This window comes from Eulemur rufifrons, chromosome 16 (assembly GCF_041146395.1).
Source record: "Eulemur rufifrons isolate Redbay chromosome 16, OSU_ERuf_1, whole genome shotgun sequence".
NCBI lineage: Eukaryota > Metazoa > Chordata > Mammalia > Primates > Lemuridae > Eulemur > Eulemur rufifrons.
The window spans coordinates 59,345,973-59,368,379 of record NC_090998.1 but is presented as its reverse complement, the minus strand read 5'-3'; the positions used below and the strand labels follow the sequence as shown (position 1 = coordinate 59,368,379).

The 22,407-nt window shown below is 32.7% G+C and overlaps 1 protein-coding gene across 1 annotated transcript in view; it reads right to left on the bottom strand.

Moving 5' to 3' along the window:
* Positions 1 to 2,151: 2,151 nt before the first annotated feature.
* The window catches only part of ZDHHC17 (zinc finger DHHC-type palmitoyltransferase 17), an 85,329-nt gene continuing 65,073 nt past the window's right edge, over positions 2,152 to 22,407 (bottom strand). The window contains exons 11-17 of the mRNA XM_069489582.1: positions 13,011 to 13,135; positions 12,143 to 12,205; positions 9,136 to 9,229; positions 8,230 to 8,313; positions 6,824 to 6,981; positions 6,062 to 6,156; positions 2,152 to 5,030 (exon numbers count right to left, since the gene is read on the bottom strand). Of these exons, the coding sequence (XP_069345683.1) occupies positions 4,892 to 5,030; positions 6,062 to 6,156; positions 6,824 to 6,981; positions 8,230 to 8,313; positions 9,136 to 9,229; positions 12,143 to 12,205; positions 13,011 to 13,135 (758 nt within the window). The 3' untranslated portion in view covers positions 2,152 to 4,891. The remainder of the gene's footprint in view (positions 5,031 to 6,061; positions 6,157 to 6,823; positions 6,982 to 8,229; positions 8,314 to 9,135; positions 9,230 to 12,142; positions 12,206 to 13,010; positions 13,136 to 22,407) is intronic.

Here is a 22,407-nt window from a genome sequence, read left to right as displayed (position 1 = left end):
TACCCCACCTTGCTAGTTTTCAGCTGAGTTCTGGTGGAACATGCATGTTAGGTGACTACCCAAGGCCAGGGAAAGAATAATCCAAAAGGCTCAGAGGGAACAACAGTGTCTGGTGCTCATGTTGAGTGGGAATAGTCTGTTCCCACCAGTGAGACTGGGAAACATGACCGTTAGGGTTTGGGGTAAAAACATAGAGAAGGCTCTTACCTCAGTAATGAGGAATAATTAGCCCTACCTAAACAGAGCACTGTTCTGGTCCTACTTAATGAATCTTAAAAGCAAGACCTGCAAGGATCAAAATTTCCAAGTAACTTAACTGCATCCCAGACAGAACAAAGCTCAAGAATTTTTACAGGAATTACAAGAATACCCAGCACCCAATTCATAGCATTTGGCATTCAATCAAAAATTACCAGGCATGCAAAGAAGCAGGAAAATACAATCCATAATGAGAGCAAAAGATCTATCAAAACCAACCCAGAATTGACACAGATGTGAAATTTAGCAGGTAACACTATTAAAGCAGTTATATCTACTATATATTTTAAAAAAATTAAGTAGAGATATGGAAGATATAAAAAAAGGTTCAAATCACATACTGTAGGTGAAAACTATAATATGTGACATGAAAATAGACCGAATGGTATTAATGACTAGACATTGTGGGGAAAAAAAAAAGATAAGCACTGAGAAAAAAATTTAAAAAACCAATTGTGGATCAGTGAGCTACAGGACAATCTCAAGTGGACTAACGTGTAATTAGAGTTTCCTGAAAGAGGAGGAAACATATTCCAACAAATAATGACTGAAAAATTCCCAAATCTGATGAAAACTGTAAACATACAGATCCAAGAAACATAGCAACAGCAACAATGAGACTTTCTGATGGTTGAATAGAGCCAATCTCTTTCAAAGTACTAAAAACATTGCCAAATCTATGAAAAATATGTATCAATTCTAGTAAATAACAGAGATATTTTAACAAAATCTATCTGAACGAAAAAATTCATATCCAATTCAAAGGCAAATGAGTTTTTTAAGAGCCACATTTGGTTTCCTTGACTTTGTGACTTAGCTGACTTAAATCAAGGGACATTGTTTGTTCCACTTGGAATTACAGATTTTTCCATTTTAAAAGTCATATAAATATTTACTAATAGAAAACTCTTGATGGGAGATGGAGGCAGGAGAATCGCTTGAGCTGAGGAGTTTGAGGTTGCAGTGAGCTATGATGATGCCACTGCACTCTAGCCAGGGAGACAGAGCGAGACTCTATCTCCAAAAAAACCCCAAAAAACCCAACAGACAAAACTCATGACAAGCACTTTATGAAACTCAAGGTATACTTCCTGACAAGAAGGCTTCTTGTCCTGGTATGTACCACTTGTTTCCAATTATCTCTAGAAACTCACAGAACCAGACATCCATCCGTATCACCATACGATCCACCAATCAAGCAAGGACTGAGAGAGACAACTAAGTAGACAACAAAGAGGAGGAACGTACTTGACTGGAATGAAAACTGATGGCTTGCTTTATTTTATACGGTTGTTCAAAATGCTGCTACCTGAGCTCTAGACCACTCTTGAGACTTTTTTTTCAGTGTCACAAAATAATTATAAATACAGTATTGGTCCAATCTGAAAATATTCTTGTATAATACCACTGGGTTCTCAAACCATAAACAGCCATGTAAACAACAGGAAAGGGCTCCTTCATATTTTTTCCTTTTTAAATTCCCAAATAAAGTAGTTCTCTTTGCCATGAATATTAGATCAATGTTTGGCAGATTTCATTTTGTGGTATTTTATTATAGTATCTTTAGACATACTTACATTTAAAACTTGGAGTTTTATACAGTCCCTGAGGATCCTAATTAATTCCATGGAATCCAAAATTCTTAAAGAAAAATGTATTCTTTTTATTTTAAAAAAACATTAATTACACACACACATGCATACACACAGAATTAGAAATTTTTTTTAGTATACTAACACCACCTTTTACATTTGTAAATTCCTACAGTCTCACACCATTTGACTCCTAGTTGACCAGGATATAAATATATAGAATAATCTTTTCATACCATAGTTACCATTATCATGGTTTCATCAATTTCCTGAATGAACTGAATGAAATCATAAACAAGTACACACTTAAGAGTCAGTATTTATTCTGATTAATATTTTACAAAATTTTGACAGATTTAATTTATGTAAGGAGAGCTAATTTATTAAACACTTTACAGGTTTTTCTTTCACAGAGTAACACAGTAAGTAGCAAAATAATACTTGGCACAGTTATAAATAAAGAAAATATAAAATAAAAATATCCATAGCTTAAGTATAATGATGCTGTTTTATGCCTATTAATATTTCAAATAAATTCCTGGAAACAAAAATATTAACAAAAACTCCAAAGAAGTAATTCATGTTCAGAGCTGAGAATTAAGTTCCTATTTGCTAAAAGTATCCAATTAAGATGATATGAACTATTCCCAAAAGGTTCACCGTCATCTACAACTTTAGAACTGGGTTTAGTTGGTTCCACACGTAGGACCTACCAAATAATTAAGCAGACGGCACACTGCTGCACAGTTGGCTCCTGGCCATCCGACCATTTCTGAGTTACAGATTTCACTGGTGCTACGAGATGGTTACTCCTAAAGCATTCACGTTGTTAATATTTTCCATGTAATTTCTAGAGGTTTTTGTCTATTTAACTGAAAGACATTTCTTTTGCACTGAAAAGAATATTGTACCACAAAGAAAGAGCATGGTAACAACATTCTTATCCAAACTCTGAAAAAACCACCCTACTCTTCAACTGTAGGTAAAAATGTATTTGATAAAAATTGCAACTGAGTCTTCATGTGAAAGTGGCTCAAAATACAAAAATTAAAACAAATTCTAGCATTGTATAAATAACTTTGAATTTAAAAATTATCTAAAATTTCCCCCAATTAGTAGTCAAAACTAGCAGAAACATTTGTAAAGTTAACCAATTTTTACATTCTATGACAAAATGGCACAATGCTATTGCCACCCCACACCCATCTCTTCCCTTTTCAAAAATAAAGCACATATGCCAATTTTCTAATATTAAAACACTCACATACACTAAGGGTAATCTTTTTGATGTGTGACTTATGGTCAAATAAACTACTATATAAAAATGGTACTTGGAAATACTGAACATCAACTATATACATTTTCACTGCTCCTCTTACTAAGGCAAGGGGCGAGTATACCACTAGATTGCTTTAATACCTGTAATCTGCATTTTACAGAGAATACTAATTTTACCAAGCATGAGACATGCAGTGAACTTGCAGGGTATAATGCCTATTAACAGCAATTTTGAACATCACTAGAAGCTCATTAGTTATCTCCCTTTTCTTTTTGGTTGGATAAAAAGAAATGAGCAGCTTTAAAAACACTAACACATACAGACACAAAGAGAAAACTATTTGATAAATTATTTATATACAGATACACATTCTTTACACTGGTCTAGGATCTGTCATCAGTCTGACCACACTTCCCTCCCCCTCTCCCCCCCCATTCCCTCTCACAGGTTTCCCACAGGTTGCTCGAACCACAGTTTGCTACAGCGCTTAAGATGACTAAACCAAATCTCGCTCTGTAAACAATAGTTATGGAAGCAGTGACTAGTTCACCAATAAGGTATGCAAATGCTGCAACAAAAATTGATCAGTGCATCACATTTAACAATAAGATGATCTTTCTGAAATTGTTTCAGAAAGAATTAACAAATTTCAAAACATATTCAATAATGGGAAAATGGAAATAATCTTGGGGATTAAATTCTACTTTCTGATAGGTCATTTTTTTTAGAAACCAGAATATACCATTAGCATTTCTTTTACTCACATGTGCTATGTACAGAGCTCATGCTCCCTCTTTATGTAAACTTCATTATTTTATCTATAATTTATTTTGCAGCTCAGAATTTAAAAAGAAGTATATCCATTTATCTCTATTACTGAGAATTTTGCATTATTTGTTCTGCCTTTTCTTGAAAATATCACCTCAACTCTTTTAAAAATTGGACCACCTGAACATCAAATTAAATTCTAATTTACTTTTCACTGGATAGTAGCTGCTAGTATACATTCTACGTGGTGTATCATGCACTTAGTAGGGCTTTTAAATTTGAACAAAATAATGTAGCCTACTATACTCATGCAAGTGCTTCATTATCAGACCATAAAACCTCAGAACAAGGTTACTACAAATTATTTCACTGAACTAGAAATATATCAGCACTGCAATAGCTGATAGAAACAAAATATTGTTAGCACATTTTATTGTGAACGTTATTTTCTTGTGCCTTTGAAGACACATTACAGTAGACCCCTAATGAAACCACATGATTTTCATCACAGTATTTACATGTACATTCTAAAATGTACATAATACTAGTCAATCACATAAGACAATTCTCCTGAAATTAGATGCAATACCTTTAGTAGACTGTATCATAAAATTTAGCCATATTCCGTAAATTTAGTTTTAGTTAAAACAGAACATTTCTGATCAGTATACCATGTCTGTCAAAAGAATAAGTTCACCCTTTTTTCGTGAAAATATGAGAACAAAACGGAAAAGTTGAGTATGTTGTGAATTTCCACATTAAGAACCATTAAAATCCTCTTTATGATCTTTATTCTTCCCAGAAATGGCAGTGTGTTCCGTCCATGTTTACTTTTGTTAATAAAAGTGTTGAAAAAAAGACTGTAAAATTCACTGTTAGCCCTACACATAGCATGCTCTTGTTCAAAGGATGTGGATTCGAGTGTGAGAGAGACACGGACAGACACAATTTTCAGGCACCACTCAGCAATATGCTTCATAGGATAAAGATGTTGCTACACAAGTTGGTACCCAGATCCTGATATTTGGTCATATTCTATCGTATACTGCCTGGTCCAGTCCACGATAACAGGACGAAAGAGGCCACAGCATCGAAATTCAAAGAAGTCTATAATATTCCTTACACATCCATGGCTAAAAATATCCCCCATAAAAAGAACAAAAAGAAAAAAAGTCAATTAGTACAAATGACTTAATACACGAGTTCAATACAATTTTGGTGTTAAAAATAACTTTTTCTAAACTTAAAAACTCAGTTTACTTGCAAGAAAGAACCAATTTGTAACTCTACAAAATATATATGAATTCATATTTCTCCACTTCTCTGCCAACACTGATTTCTCCTTTTCTCTTTTGCTGACTTAAAGGGCAACACAACTATATTTTAAAGTTATTCAAATTTACATTAACTTCATTCCTATACCATATGGAGTTTTTGTTAAAAATCTTTCTTGAATGGTGACTCTTTGGCAAGAAGACAAACTACCTCCAAAATTGGGAAAGAAAGTAAAAGAAAAACTAATTATAAATAGCATGAATTTGGCAGTGGACCTATGAGTAACAATTCATAAAAAGAAACGTCATGGATAAGTTCAGGAAATTTTAGGACTTGAATAACACCTTTGGAAAAGCAGTCAGTTTTATATCTGACATAATTATTGTACCTATGGGAGAATTCTCAAAACTGCCCAACTAACTCCCTTTTGTTTTTATTTAAAAGGTTTGCTTCCTTTCTGAAGGTATATAATAATTAATATCACAAAAGCTTGACGGTTGATAGTGGCCTGAGTGAAACTCAAAGTGTTAAATATTTTATGTGATTAGGACTCTACTGTTTCTAAGCACCAGACTGAATGCAAATTTAAAATTAAAAAGAAAATATATACATATATAAAGAGATATCACAAATATATACATTAATGTGATGAATTCTGTTATGTTATCATACTGAGCTAACCAATGCTACTTCTGCAGAAATCTTAAATTCAATAGTATTTAAAAGCTATTTACATAGAGCTAAGTAAAAGAAATAGTCCCTATTTCATATCCTATTGCCTTACCGACAACATTTCTCTTTGATGCATTCACAAAACAATTACTGAGTCTAGTTAGTAAGGTAATTTACATGACAAGGAAAAATATTAAAGTTATAAATATGTACATACTTGAATGGGCTTTCAATAGATGTCGTTGTGACTTTAAAGTGCTTGTACCTTCTGGCATTCATTCTTTCATTTGTAGTAATACCTAAACATGATATCTAAGAGGTAAGAAAAAGTAAATCATTACTTGTTCTGAATATTTAATGTAAAAACAAGTTAATTCTCAACAGAACTACGATGGAGAAAAAAATAATAAAGTCTGTTTTTGGTTTTCCATCGGATCATCAAGCTAGTTTGTATGGTATCACTTTGACTTTGTGAAAAGTAGCCAGTTCCATGGGAAAAATATTTGAAAACAGGTTACTTAGCATAATGCATGTGGACAGATAGACAGACACTACATCCACAGACAACTTCTCCCTCAGCCCCTTATAGAATGAGCTTTTAAAATATTCTTACTTTTTTAAAAAAAGGCTTTTGAATAAATATTGATATCTGTGGATGATAAAAATACCCATTAAAATGAACACGAAGTTGACGGCATCATCAATCTAAGCTCACACAATATCCAGCTGGATGTATTTGACTCAGGAATAACAGAAATAAAAATTTTTGTTGAGAGAAGTACTGAAAATCAAAAGTTGCTATTATGAGAAGAGGAAGGAGAAGAGGGCAGGAGAAAGGAAAAGTACATTGAAAACTAAAATTAATCCTTGAAAAGCAGAAATGGTTAGGAAGAGGATACATTATCATCTTTTAAGCGAAGAGGGAATTTTTGAAAGAGTTTTTAGTACACTAAAGAACAAATAATGCACTTGAACATACCTGGTACATCTGACACATGAGTAATACAGCCACCCACATGAAATGAAAAACACTGTTCAGAAACATCCAAAACATCCAAGGAGAACATGTGGCAATTTGAGTAATATATGTCCAAAATCCATCCTTGGTGTAAGTGGTCTCACAGTGCAGACCCCAGTCTAAAACCAGAAGTATTCACATTTACTCAGTATCACCCAGTATCACCCGGGCATTTGCGCTGGCATCACTTAGAAAATAGAATCTAACAGTCGAGATTTAATTGATGACATTCAATAGCAAATGATTTTATACTCTTAAATAACCCTACATGTATTAGTGAAAAAACATAACAAAGAAATGGAAAAGCAGTTACCCAATCTTTAAAAATATTTCTGTATCTTAAGAATAAATAGTAATATTTGATTGGTATTGTAAACACACAATATTTTTTTTTAAATCTTCTTTACACAAAGATGATCTATATAAGTGAAATTTTGCGGGGGGAGTGGGAGGCATATAACATAACAGGATCACCTTGGCGAGGTGAGCTTTCTCTAATACAAAATCTCCTGCTCTTTGAAAGCTGCTGCCATAAAGTACTACTGTTATTGGCAGGAAAGTATTCTCTCTGAGGTGTGTTGGGTCAGAAATTGGGTCAAGCTCTGTGACCAAATCTTTCTATTTATCTCTATTTTAGGAGGTAGCCTCCTTTTGTTCTTGGGGCAATAACATTGATTATTTTTAATATCTGTGAGGGTAGGTGGACTAGGAAATCATCTTTCCAGTATTTATTTTTAAACTAGGATCTAACATGCTAAGCACCACAATGCCCTGAAGCATTGTAACTAATATCTTAATCTAAACTCTTTCCAGATTGTGTTCTTACTGCAATAAAAACTCATCATTTCTTCTAAGATACTAAATCCATATAACTGAATTAAGAACATCTTATCTAAGGATAAGATATATATTAGTATTCTCTAACAGGCAATAATAACAACTTACTTTTCAAAATATTTCATGTTCTGTGCAAACTTAACTTTAAGTATATTTTCCCAACTGTTTGGAAAGAAAGAAAGAACTAGCACAACCACTTAATCTATAAACTACTAGAGTAAAACAATCATGTGATGTGAAAAATGTCAGTGTATTTTACCCAGAAGCTTTTCAAAGCCTATTAAACCCACATATTTTTCAAAGGACACAAGTATTAAAAGGTGGTCAACTGATAATAACTGGTTGCTTATACTAAATGTTGAACATATTTGATGGATCTATATCTCTTTTTTCCTTTGTGCTTCATAAGGTGTCCCAAACCATAATTTTTAGTTAAAAGACTTGTCATTATCATAATTTGTTAATATGGTAAGTAATCTGAGTATGCAAACATTTATATTTTAATAAGGCAAAAAACAAATTGTACTCACAAGAAATACAACCATAAATCATCCAGCAGATCATAAAAAGCAAGAAGAATAGGTAGCCCATAAAGTATCTATGGTTGCCTGCACCTAAAGAACAACATAGAAGCAATATTTTTTTAGCTAAGAAAAAACACTGGTAATACACTTTTGAGGGGTATGCCATGAAAGGTGTGATCACATACCTAATGATTTTATAAAATGGATTTCAAGAAAATATTTTAATAAGAATGCTTATAATTACACACAAAGATGTGATGACTGCAAAGAAGTTCATTCTTAAGGCAAAGGAGTCCCCAAAAAACAAACAAATCACAATTCTGATCTTTAATTCTATTCTTTGCTTTGTGAGGTTTAAACTAACCCTACTTTTTATCTTTCTTTTTATAAACTTTATAATTCAACTTTTCAAAGGCTTCTCCCAAACAGTTACATAATCTTTGTAATGTTTCCCATCTGTCAACTCAAAATCTCCAGGGCCATCTCTCAGGGCACTTAGTTACTACACCATTCTTAAACACTGAAGTGTGTACAATTCCTATCTGTCATTTCTCTGTGCCTCTGTACACACATTATGTCAAATATTATTGCCTTACTTTCTCTAGTTTAATTAAAAATCAGTATTATTTGCCTCCTATCAATTTCATTGTTACCCAAAGGAGAAAGCAGGGAAGAGCAGCAACACTCTATGAGAGAACTGGTAGAGAAATGATATCAATCTTCTCTAGATACTGGTTTTGTAACATTCCACACCCCCCACCTACCCAGCTAAGTTGCTGTTTTGTCTACCAGAAGATAACTGGGGGAATGACAGGTGCCGGAATAAACTTTCTATTATCAATATTGTACTTTATCAGTTACCTAAAGTAACTTAAGTGAATGATATATTTAGAAATTTCCAGTATAACTTACCTACACAATTACCCACCCACGGGCAATGGTGGTCAAATTTTGCTATACAGCGGTTGCACACACCACAATGTTTGGACCTTACTGGTTTCCGTATCTGTTAATAGGCATGTTAAAGGATTATGAAAGACATTATATTAAGAAAAGCCAAACATTATTTTCTCAAAATATAATTATTAAAAAAACTGTATATTTTAAAACATTATACCAAGGTTTCCAAATGAATAAGTTCAAACAAAAATCACTATTGTTCTGTTTAATGAAATTCAACTGCAACCACAAAGACTAAAAGGATAAGCCTACTCCAGAATATAAACTTTTTTATATAAATATTTTTTTAATTTTTTTTAATTTCAGCATATTATGGGGGTACAAAAGTTTAGGTTATGTCTATTATCCTTGCTCCCCCTCCCCCGAGTCAGAGCTTCAAGCGTGTCCATCCCCCAGATGGCATAACACCGCACCCATTAGGTGTGAATATACCCATCCCCTTCTCCCCTCTCCAGACTACGAACTCTTAAGAATGGAAGAGAACCATCACTTTACAAAAATAACTACTAAGAATTAAAAACCAATTTGATATTACATGATACTATATTTAATTTACATCCCCCAAATTTCTGAATAAAAACATATCACTTTCCAGGTTTCTAAATTATGTCTCATTATTAATAATTAATGGTCATAATACTGGCTGCTATTTAATAAAACTGTTTCTTATTAAAATGAAGATCAGCTTAGAAGTGAATAAAAGAAGCTTTTAAAATTCAAAATCATTAATACGTATCTTCCCCCAAATTAACAAAGTCAGCAAGAAATGGTAAGTGTACACATCTATTTCTCTTTATTACAATAATAAAGTGCCTACCAAGATCTCAGATTAAGCATTTTCCCTGCTGAAATGCATGACCATATCTAAGAAAGCAGAACATGCTGAAGAGATTTAGATAGTCACTATTTCTTGAAGAAAAAACATAAAATCCATAATTCAGCTCCTGACAGGCAATAAATAATCATGTTCATGATGTCTCTTTTAAAAAAGTGTTTTGAAATGTTTTTTACCCTACATTACTCTAAATCAGCCAAGTGAATACAAGAACTCATTGGTGATCTTCAAAGGGCTGGCAGTCCCAATGATGGATATATGATAAGAGCTAGAGTTATTAACTCATGCCAGAAACAAAATTTATAATATCCTTCATTGGTGTTTCAACAAAAGCACTGCCATTTCGTAATTACTATGCATAAGGTTATACACTATATTGAGGTACCAGGTAAAAGGCACAGGTGGACTGTGCAGTTCTTGTATTTACAAAATGATCTGTGGACCAAAGAGAAGGGGGCTATTCATCACCACAGATTTGAGACTAAATCTACTAAGGGGAATGCAGTGGGATATATCAAGCAACTTCTACCCTTACTTCCAACCCTCAACTATTTTCCCTTTGGGCAACACTAGTTGAAAAGCTGTTCAACAGACTGATTGGTTAAGCAGCGATGTGCTCTGAAGGTTACTGAATGTAACAGTCTCCTTGGTTGACTTACAAAGTAATTCATTTTTAGAAAACTCTGATCCTCATATGTCTATTTATCAAAGTGAAGCATTCCCATATAATAATAACTACCTCTTAATTTGAATCATTTTATAATAGGATATGCTCTTTATTTTATAACAAGGAATTATCTAAAGTACATGGCTTATAACATAATATATAATAAAATAGTTACACTATGATGACAAAAATAGTCTTGTTTTTGCCATCAGATATTTACTTAACAATGAAACTGCTATCTCTATTGAGTGACGATACAAATAATTTGTTTGCCATATGGCAAGTATATCAGCATTGCATACTTGACTTTGTGCAACAGAATATTATTTTCACAGAACAGCAGTGTATCAAAACATTCTAGATGATAAGAAAAGAATATGAATCTTAGCAATTACCCATTGTAAAGCGGAGAACCAAAAACCTTTTTAAATAATGCCTGAACATACAAAAGAATCTAGTCAGTATCCTAAAGTTGCTACCCAAAGTAAAGCAGCATATATTTTGAATATTCACAACTGTAAATGGTCAAAGAACATTAAGTGAAATAACTTAAAAAGAATTTGTAGAACTAGAATTCTGTTTCAAAATTCATTCCGTGACCCTGAACCTATTATTAATAAAATGTTAAGACATCAGTTCACTTGCAATGTGTAATTTAAAGGTATGAAAGAGCATTTGGTTTCATGTATGATATGGGGCTACCTCAATTTTCATGTAGAAAAACATGACTTAACCACTGTGGCTGCCTATAAATTGTTCACAAATACGAACTATAAAGCTAAGCAGAAAATAACTAAAACAGTATTCTACAGAAAACTGGTATCTATAATAATAAAATAAACAATGTCAATATTACTATGCCTTACTCCATAAATAAATATTACTTAATTTCATACATATATCTTTGCCTACGAACCTGGTTGAAGATGACCACTTTAAAAATAATAAAATAGTGTTTAAAGTTGTATAAACACTCTAATACAGACAAAAACTACTCAAATTGAACTTGTTTGGAAGCCATGCTGTCTTAAGTTATTAATGTCTAATGGATTTTCTCACTGTGACTTTTAAATACAAGAACAAATTTTCTCAAAATGTAGTTAAGAAAACAACCTCATAGGGAATCATAGTAAATCTTTGATTTTAAATACTTTATTACTTGGTTTTTACTTTATTGAGTTACATTTTAAGAGAAAACAAATGAGAAGGAATATGAATAAATGGCACCTCTGAATGAGAAATGTAATCAAGGTCTACCATCAGGGAGAATAAACACATTGGGGAGGAGATATCTTTTGACCATCTTTCCTCTTGTGCCATTCTAAATGGTACTTTTTAGGGGGGATGAAAATGTGTGTTTAGCAAAAGAAATTTTTCTCCTTGTTCCCCATACTCTCTAAGCTGTGCCACTGTTAGGAGGAAGAGGAGGGAGGAAACAACAAAGAAGAAAATACTACCAAGCAGGTACTGCAGAATATACTGAGGTCCAGACTTCCTGTCTCTGCAAGTTCAACTATTGTCTGTGAATTAAAAAAAACAGTCATTTTATTCAAAACTGAACAAAGCTTACCAACTCTTTTACCATCACTATGAATCAATAAATATGATGTTCATCTTCAATTTACCCATGTTTTCAGCTCAAAAGAAATAAAATCTTTTGTTCATTTACTTACTTCTGCTATTTTATTACAGTGCAAATACTGAAAAACGTAAGGGTAGCTATCTCTAAGCAGCTCAGAAAAGGAGGATTAGACCATAAGAATTTGTCATTGTCTTCATCTACTGTGGACAAGAAAAATTCGAGATTTGTCGTTTTCAGAGACTCAATAAAACAGCTCTTAAAATAATCTAAAATGCCTCCAGTCTAATTCTCTAAATACACAATATTCTTTAGATTATAAATTTGGTTTCCTAAGTACCTTGGTTATAGAAAATGGGTGCCCTGGATCGTATACATAAATATTTAGTTCCTGGAATGGTATACTGGCCTTCTAGTTTATACGGTTGTTCAACAAATACCTACTAAATGCATACTATTTCCTGGGGATTTTCAGAGATGTTTAAGATACCACATTCACCCCTGAAAGCAATCACAGTATCCTTATAAGGGAGAGAAACATGAAATTATTAAATGTCATGGAAGTTTAAGGACAGGCTTCACAAGAGCACCAAGGGTGAGCACCAAATAAAATATATATAATCTCAATTTAGTTTAAAACTTCTTTATATTCTAAAAGACAGTTTCTTCTAATATCTCCTACAAATTCGATAAAATACTGATAATTTTACAGCCAAACCCATGTGACTTAGATTACATTTTGCTACCTTTTTCTTTTGCTCTTCTGTAGCTTTAATAATCCCTGGATCTGATTTCCAAGATTTTCCAAAATTGTAGAAAAGTGCAACACTATTGGCAAGGAATGGAAGATGGATAAATAAAAAGTTGAGATGTGCCTGAAGTTAAGGAATCTAAAGAAGCAATGATAAATGAATTACTATTATATATAAATTTATAATCCATAAAATTTTACCACAAAAGAAAATACCTACCAACCAAAAATATACAAGATGTTTTTCATCAAAATATTTTCCCATTATAACTAAATGTAAAAAGTAATAATGTGACTTCTTTATAAACTTTAAATCATGTACACTGATCTGACATTTTAAAAGTCATAGTAAAAATTTAGTCAATACTTAATTTTTAAATGGCCAATATTTCTTTTGACAAAAATGAAGGGATTTCTCATGTTCAGTTATTAACATATACTTTATGTATATGCATTAAAATCTTTATATATCTACCAAACAATGATAAAAAAGATTGCTTTTAACTATAAGTAGAACAGGAAAAATTCTTCCCTTTGCCTTTTTTGAACACGCTGAAGTTGACCTTAATTTCAAAAAAGATATTTTTAAACTTACTTAAAACAGAAAGAGTTTCTAGGTTCACTTTTTTTCTATCACATAAAAATATAAGAAATGTACTCGGCATTTATAAATTAAGTGAATAATCAAAAATTATTTTAAAGAACTGAAAAATAAAGCAATATTGCTAGAGCAATACATTTCTGAGATACAAAACAGACAGAAAAAGAAGAGCTTTTTAAATTAAATGATCCTATATCTGATTGGCAAATACCAAACCACCAAATAACCACCTAAAATACAGGAGAAACAAAGGAAGAAGAAAAAGAATTAGTTATTATCACCAGCCATATTCAAAAGTGATTTATTTCTCTTTTCCTTTTTTCTTCAGTCCCCTATCTTCCCTAACTTTTACCATCTTTATTCTACAAAATATACTGGTATAGCCACCAGAGAGCAAGAATTCAAATTTTCAGCTGTTCCAACTCCAGCTCTTGAGAATAAAGTGTGCAAAAGAATGCTGAACCTTGGCATTATTCAGGGGCAGCAACTTTATTTATCACAACAGTTTCAAAAAGGTGCTAACATGTAAATAAATAGGTCAGGCCTTTAGAACTTGAATTTGCAGGGGGCCAGCTAGGAGCTCAATATAAGACTACGTATTTGAAAGAGATATTCCAGAATTAAATATCAGATGAACTTAAAGAATTTCTTTGCTTGCTCTTAAATGGTAAAGAGATTACGTATCTTCAAATGGTAGTGTGAACTTAACTTTAGCAATAGGTTAGACAAGCTAATTTTAAAAATTTAAATGATATAGGCACTCTCTACAAATAGCATAGTTGTTTTTGGAATTAATATGATTATTAGAGACAATGAGAAAGCACTAAAAAAGCATAAAGACTAAATTGTCCAAGATTACAGAGTGAGTTAGAGGTAAAGCAAGTATTAAAACCCAGTTTCCTCATTATCTGTGCTATTCTGCCTCTCCAAAGTAATTTCCTAGGTCAATAAATATTGACTTAGGACAACAATATCTTTAGGTCTAAACATTTTTTACACACACACACTTTTATACTGCTAGATTATTTTCCAGATAGATATACCAATTTATAACCCCACTGGCAACACTGACTGCTTGGTTAATACATTTGCATTAGCAGTGAGTAAAGAAAAAATGTTGCCGATTGTCAAGGCAAAAGAAGCATCATTTTATTGTTTTAATTTATATTCATGCTTTTATGCTTAAACAGCCCTCCAATTAAAGATAAAATAAATATTAATTATCGATGTTTTCATTTAAATGCTTATAGTATCATTTTTTACATTTAACCCTTTAAACTATTTGGATGTTATTCTGAAGCCTAGTATGAACTGCAGCTCTAACCTTAAAGAAATGTATCTAACTAGACTTTCAAGCTAGGAGTACAGAACGAAATTCACACACTAAATTTCTTTACCCAACAAAATGTACCAGAACAGTAAATCAAACACATCAACTGCCTCCAAAAATATTAGCAACAACTTTAGAAGGGGAACAATCCACACTATACCATAAAGCTCAAAACTGAAAGCCAAGGAATGAAAATGATTCTGGTAAGGCAAGTTGCCTGGGGCAGCTATTAATCCTGCTTCCACCTGTACAACTATTAACAGTATGAAAAACTGCAGACGAGTACTCTGATCAAACCCACCACAGCACTCTGCTATGGACTAATCGTGTCCCCTGAAAATTCATATGATGAAGCCCTAATCCCCAATGTGAATGCATCTGGAAACAGGGTTTTTTAGGAGGTAATTACAGTTAAATGAGGTTACAAGGGTGGGACCCTAATCCAATAGGACTGTGGCCTTCTAAGAGGAAAAGAGAGAATTCTCTTACTTTGTTCTCACCGTGTGAAGACACAGCAAGAAAGTCACCTGCAAGCTAGGAAGAGAGCCCTCACTAGAGCCCAACCATGCTGGCACCATGATCTCAAGCAAGCAGCCTCCAGAACTGTGGGAAAATAAGTTTCTGCTGTTTAAACCACCCAGTGTATGGTACATTGTTATGACAGTCTGAGTTAACTAATTAATACACACTCTCACTTCTCAGCCCCACTCAACTGGAGGGAAAAAATTGAAATAGTGAATAGGTAATTTTAACAAGTCAAGAAAATCCCTTGAGGAACATAAGTCCCTGAACACCATTGATTGCATGGCTTCCACTAAGTATCAAAGACATACCAAGGCTTGTCATTAATAAGGTAACTTAATTAAACTGAGGGGGTGGTTGGTGGGGGATAATTCCAACATCATTCTATCTCTAAGGCTAGTCAGAATGGAACCTCAGGCAGAACTTTTAACAAGATCTTAAGACAGCTAAACCCAGACTCCTGAGCAAGAACTTACAACTGAGCTCTCTTTTTTTCTTCAGGCTACAGAAAAATGGATAGAAATTTAGCCGAACTGTAGCACTGAAGAGATATCCTAGTACCACAGAGGATGAGAAAAACTTCAAGAATTATTCCACAGTATACCAGAGAAAACAAAAGTCTGAATAAATTTGCCCAAGTTAATCGTGAACGTGATGAAAGATGAAAAGAAATGGTATAACAACTATGCGAGCATACTTAAAAAAAAAAAAATCAAATGAGAAAAAAGGTGCACAACACTCACAAAGCAAAGAATCTAGTCTGAAAACCTAAGGACAAAGGCAAATTAACCAAAAATGTTTCATGAGTTCTATAAGAGATTAGCGATAAGGTGATACAACAATTAGAACCACATGAAAAGGGTAATTCCACAAATAAGAAAACAGAGACGAAACAAAACATTACATAATAAACGAACTAAAAATTTATAAAGATAAATACAAGGAGCGTAAAAAGACGATAACAATCATAGTAAATGAGGAAAAGGACAAAACAATAGCGGCGAGAGTATGAACACAGATGACAGTCAAGGATAATTCAACATATGGATAATTTTATCCCTGAAGTAGGAAACAGAAAAGAATTCAGAGATTGTAATAGAGAAAAATTTCAGAAAAAAATGAAGGAAAACCTTCATTTTCACATATTATATACACAATATACAAATAAAATCTCCATTTTACATACCGCATACTGAAAAGACATACTGTATATTAAGAAAATCTGAGGGACAGTGATTAACATTCTCTGAAACATACTGGTTGTTTTTCAATCTCAATGATAAAGAATGTCCTCCTGAGTAAATTTTTTTTTTTTTAATATCTTCTACAATGTGTTGCTGAGCTGCTAGTAGAGTAAGAGAACCCCTTGGAGACCAGACATAATAAATAAGCACAAATCTAGAGGTAAATTGGTTTAGAAATGTCATGTCCACTCTTTGAGATTTCTCTATCCCTATATGCAATATGCTGTTTACAAGACATTTCTAAAATTTAATGTCGTAGTAAGGTTTAAAGCAAATACTACTTAAAATATTCATTGTTGATGCTTTTTACCTTGGATCACTGCAGATTGATACAAGGTTCAATTCATTAGAAAGAAATAATTCTAAACCTATACCCACTTAACAATGTAACTCCAATATATGGTAAAACAAAAACTGACTGAACCACAAAAAGAAACTGACAAACACAGTGGGAGACTTTAACACAATTCTCAATAAATGATAGTGTAAATAGGTAAAAATTTAGTAAAGATATACTGACTTGAGCAACCCAGTTAATAAGTTTGATTTTACATATAAAATTAAGCTAAAATAGTACATAAAGTGTTACTTTTTAACCTTAAATGTTTCTAAAGTGTTACTTTTGAATCTTAATGAAAACTAAAGGATTAAATTAATTAAGAGGTTGAAGAAAAAAACTGAACAAGTAGACAAAAGGAAATCAAAATTATTGAAAGTGAAAATAAATAGAAAGGAGTTAACCTAAAGTTGTATCTTTGAAAAATCTAATAAAATAGATTAACTAAAAATGGACAGCCCTAATTAATACAAAGAATGAGAAAAGAGAAATAGCATCTGAGCTTAAAAAACAGAGAAAATGTAAGACATTTGAAAACAGAAGAGATGGACAAATCCCTAAAATATGTTAAGTATAAAGTTGAGTCAAATAACCCATATATTATAAAATTCTTCAATAAATTATAAAATTAACCTGTAAATAACAAAGAAACTGAGTAGCAAAAAAAACAACAAAAAAACACCTCATGTAAAGCAAACCCCAGGCTAAAATGGTTTTACAAAGTCTAATAAACTTTTAAGAAATCAATAATTTTAACTAACCCAAATCTTTTTAAAGAATATAAAAAGGAGAACAATTCTCCACCTATTTGATGAGGATGATATCATGCTGGTATCAAAACATAACAAAGACATTAAAAAAATTATAAGAAATCTAATTTACAAATATAATATATAAAACTGGTAAAAAGTTTAATCCAGCAATGTATAGAAAGACATTATGCTCAAGTATGTTTACTCCAGATATGTATAAATGGTTTGATATTAGAAAAATCTATTATTTAATATTAAAAGATTAAATAAAAAACTATATACAACTCACGAAAGGCCAAAAAAAGAGGGGCACAGGAATGGAAGTTACCTATAATATACAAATAAACATCACAATCAATGGTGGGATTCCTTTTAAAATCAGGAACAAAAGAAGGATACCTATTCTGTGTGTATTCCACAGTGTATTGATATCTAGCTAATGCAATAAGATCAGTAAAGGAATTAAATAATATAAAGAGTAGAAAGAAAACTAAAATTCATTATTTATACATGATTATTCCTGTCATAAATCCAAAAGACCTCAGACAAATTATTTGAAATAAAAGACTTTAGCAAGGTTGCTAAAAATAATCAGTATACAAAAGTCAGCTATTAATACATTTCTATATACCAGACACAATTAAAATTTTAAAAAGATAAAATTCATAGTAGAAAAAAATTTAAATTCTTAGAAATAAATCTAACAAGTGGAATAGACTTCTACATAAGAAATTACATGACTTCAGCTGGGCACGGTGGCTCACACCTGAAATCCCAACACTTTTGGAGGCCAAGGTGGGGCTACTGCTTGAGGTCAGGATTCAAGACCAGGTGAGCAACACAGCAAGACCCCATCTCTACAAAAAATTTTTAAACAGTTAGTTGGGTGTGGTGGCACACACCTGTAGTCCCAGCTACTCGGGTGACTGAGGCAGGAGGATCACCTGAGCCCAGGAGTTTGAGGTTGCAGTGAGCTATGACGACACCACTGGTACTCTAGTCCTGGCAACAGAGTGAGACCTTGTTTCCAAAAAAAAAAAAAAAAAATTAAAATTAAATAAATAAAAATTATGGCTTGATTAAAAAAACAAAGGTCTAAAAGTAGTCACTTTCTCTAAATCAATCTAGTTTAAACAGATTTCAATCAAAACTGCATTAGGCTTTTTTGGAACTTAAAGAGCTGATTCTAAAAAATTTAAATGGAAGAGCAAAAGGCTAAAAAAAAAGCTAAGACTTCTCTGAGAAATAACAAACTTAGGAAAACTGCCCTTACCAGATATCATAATTTAAGAACAAAGCTATAGTATATAAGCTTCTACAGTAATAGTACAGGCAGACAGATTAATAAATTGAATAAAGTATCTAGGAAACTTGATAAATATCAAAGTTAAGAATGCAACTGAGTGAAGAAAAGGTATGCCGGAACAATGAGCTCTCCAATAGGGAAAAAGGAAGATATTAATCCCTCCCCTCACATCATTCATTTACAGTAGTCAAATGCACATGATTAAGAACATAAATAAGAGAGTACCTTTAATGACTTCAGAATGTGTGCATGAAAAAGATATATAAATATTTATAGCAATACTGTTGGAATTCATGAAAGGTGATGATTGGATATCTGAAAATAAGTATTAAAAAGCTGAGGGTATTAAAAGGAAACTGGAAGAGACACGAAGAAAATTGGAGAAGTCTGACAAGTAACCTACAGGGAAAAATGCATAAAAGGAAAATGCAGAGGAGAATGGAGAAAATGATAATTCTGCACATTCTTCATTTTTATGTATGTAATCATCACCCCAGATTCTAGACATTATTCACATCTTTTTTGGGTTTAGAGAAGCTTAATTTAGCTTAAAATCAGATTGAAAAATAACATTTTCAGATATAGAATTCCTAATAACCTATTATCAATATTCCAAAAGTGGTGCCAACACAATAAAACTGTGGTCAACAATCCCTGGGCCACAGACTGGTACCGGTCTATGGCCTGTTAGGAACTAGGTGCACAGCAGGAGGTGAGTGGTGGCTAGTGAGCGAAGCTTCATCTGTATTTACAGCCACTACCCATCACTCACATCACTGCATAAGCTCCATCTCCTGTCAGATCAACAGCGGCATTAGATTCTCATAGGAGTGCAAACTCTACTATAAACTGCACATATGAGAGATCGAGGTTGCGCAGTCCTTATGAGAATCTAATGCCTGATGATCTGAGGCAGAGCTGAGGCAGCGATGCTAGCTAGCACTGGGGAGCAGCTACGAATAATACAGATTATCATTAGCAGAGAAGTTTGACTGCACAATAAATGTAATGTACTTGAATCATCCCAAAACCATCCCCCTACCATGGAAAAACTGCCTTCCATGAAACTGGTCCCTGGTATCAAAAAGGTTGGGGACTGCTGCTATAAACCACTGACTATACTGGCTATGTCAGTGGATTATAGAGTTGTTTAAATTATTACAAAAGAAACAAGGCCAGTGAAAAAAAAAATTTCAAATAAATAGATAAGAAGCAGAATCACTCAGTCCAATACCCAGAGATAACCACTGCTGAAATTACATATACTCATTTCCAGCTCTTTTCCTTTGCGCATATTAAATTAGAACCACTCTGTAAATATAATTTAGTATTTTTAATTCATCCTATCTTATATATGAGCCCATATTATTAAGTCTTAGAAAACCATTTTAGTGGTTATTTAATACCATTCCATATATAGCATAAATGATAAAACTATCCCCCTATTTAGTTAGGTTAGATATTCAGATTGTGTCCATTGTTTCCCTATTATAAATAACACTGTGAGAAATATCCTTGCAAATAAATCTTTGATCATATGATTATTTATATATGATTAAGAGATCAAGGGTATTTTAAAAGATCTTTCTATGGGTTGCCAAATTGATTTCCAGGATGTTTTACGATCTTAAAATTACGTGCAGAATATAATATAAGGACATCTGAAGACACACTGAATCAGGTCAGAAAGCTGGGTCCTACAACAAACTCTTGGTAATTATTAACACCTCCCTCTGTGACTTTGAGCAAAATATATAACTTCTCTGAGCCTCAATCTTTCCATCAGTTAGAAAATAGCATTAAGATTTGTGTGGGTTTTTTTAATCTCAAAGAATTATTCTGAGAACCAAATAAAATAACATATCTGAAGAAACTATAAACCAAAAAGCACTGAATAAATATAAGGTGTATGGGGAGATCATTACTTAATGAACATTAAGTAAAAACTTATTTATTAAAACAAATAGTTTGTATCAATGTAAAATTCACTATTACCATAAAAACACCTATTAAGTAACCTATTAAGTTGGGTTATCACAGGAAACCAAAACAAAGTTCATGCACTTGATCCTCAGACCTACTTGCTAAAATTTATTTGTAACCCCAAAAATCAATATTCATAGCACTTTTTCACTCATTCAGTGGACATGAACAAGGTAGTGGAAAATTCGAGTCAACCAATGCGCCCATTCTCAGCTGAGGGTGAACAAGGCAACATTCTGTCTGACTTCTTATTTTAGTTCTCATACTGTAAACAAGTATCCTTTTCGTGGTTTAATGCCACATTTTTGTGCTTTCAGTTGATTTTGCTATTTAAAAGGACCCTGAAGTGCAATGCTGAAGTGCTATTTCATGTTCCTAAGCACAAGGAGGCTGTGAAGTGCCTTACAGAGAAAATATATGGGTCAGATAAGCTTCATTTAGGTGTAAGTTACAGTGTTCTTGATTGTGAATTCAATGTATATTAAATAAGGTTTTTAAAAACAGAAACAAATGTAAAACAAGGTTATATACTGACCAGTTGATGAAAATGTGACCTGCCTTGTAGGACCCTAACCCTGTATTTATTTCCCTTAGGAAAAATGGTTCAGTATTTTCTCTTGTAAGTTAGTGCTTGCAGCAACTTTCTAGAATATAACTACTGAGAATAATGAAAATCAACTGTAATTCTACTTTTCAAAACCGATCTAAATCAGTTTTAGTTATATATGTTGCCATGAGTTGCAAGAAGAAAATGGTAGAAGCAACAGAAAAGAGGTCGCGGTCATGAAGAGAGGTAGTCCTGGGCAATTAAGATGGAAATCAAAAGATTTTTCGAACTAAACAACAATCATGACATAAGCATTCAAAATCTATGGGATACAGTAAAAACAATGTTAACAGGAAAGTTCATCATCTTAAATGTTTACATCAAAAAGACAGAAAGATCACAAATTAACAATCTAAAGTCACACCTCCAGAACTATAAAAAGAAGAATGAACCAAACACAAAGCTAGCAGAAGAAATAACAAATCTCAGAGTAGAACTAAACGAATTGGAAACCAAAAAAATAACAATACAAGGAGTCAATAAAACAAAAAGTTGGTTCTTTGAAAAGATAAACAAAATCAATACACCTCTAGCTAGATAACCAGAAATAGAGAAAACCCAAACAAGCTCAATCAGAAATGAAAAATGAGACATTACAGCTGATACCACAGAAATACAAAATATCATCCATGAATACTACGAAAATCTCTATGCACACAAGCTAGAAAATCTAGAGGAAATGGATAAATTTTTAAAAACACACAATCTTC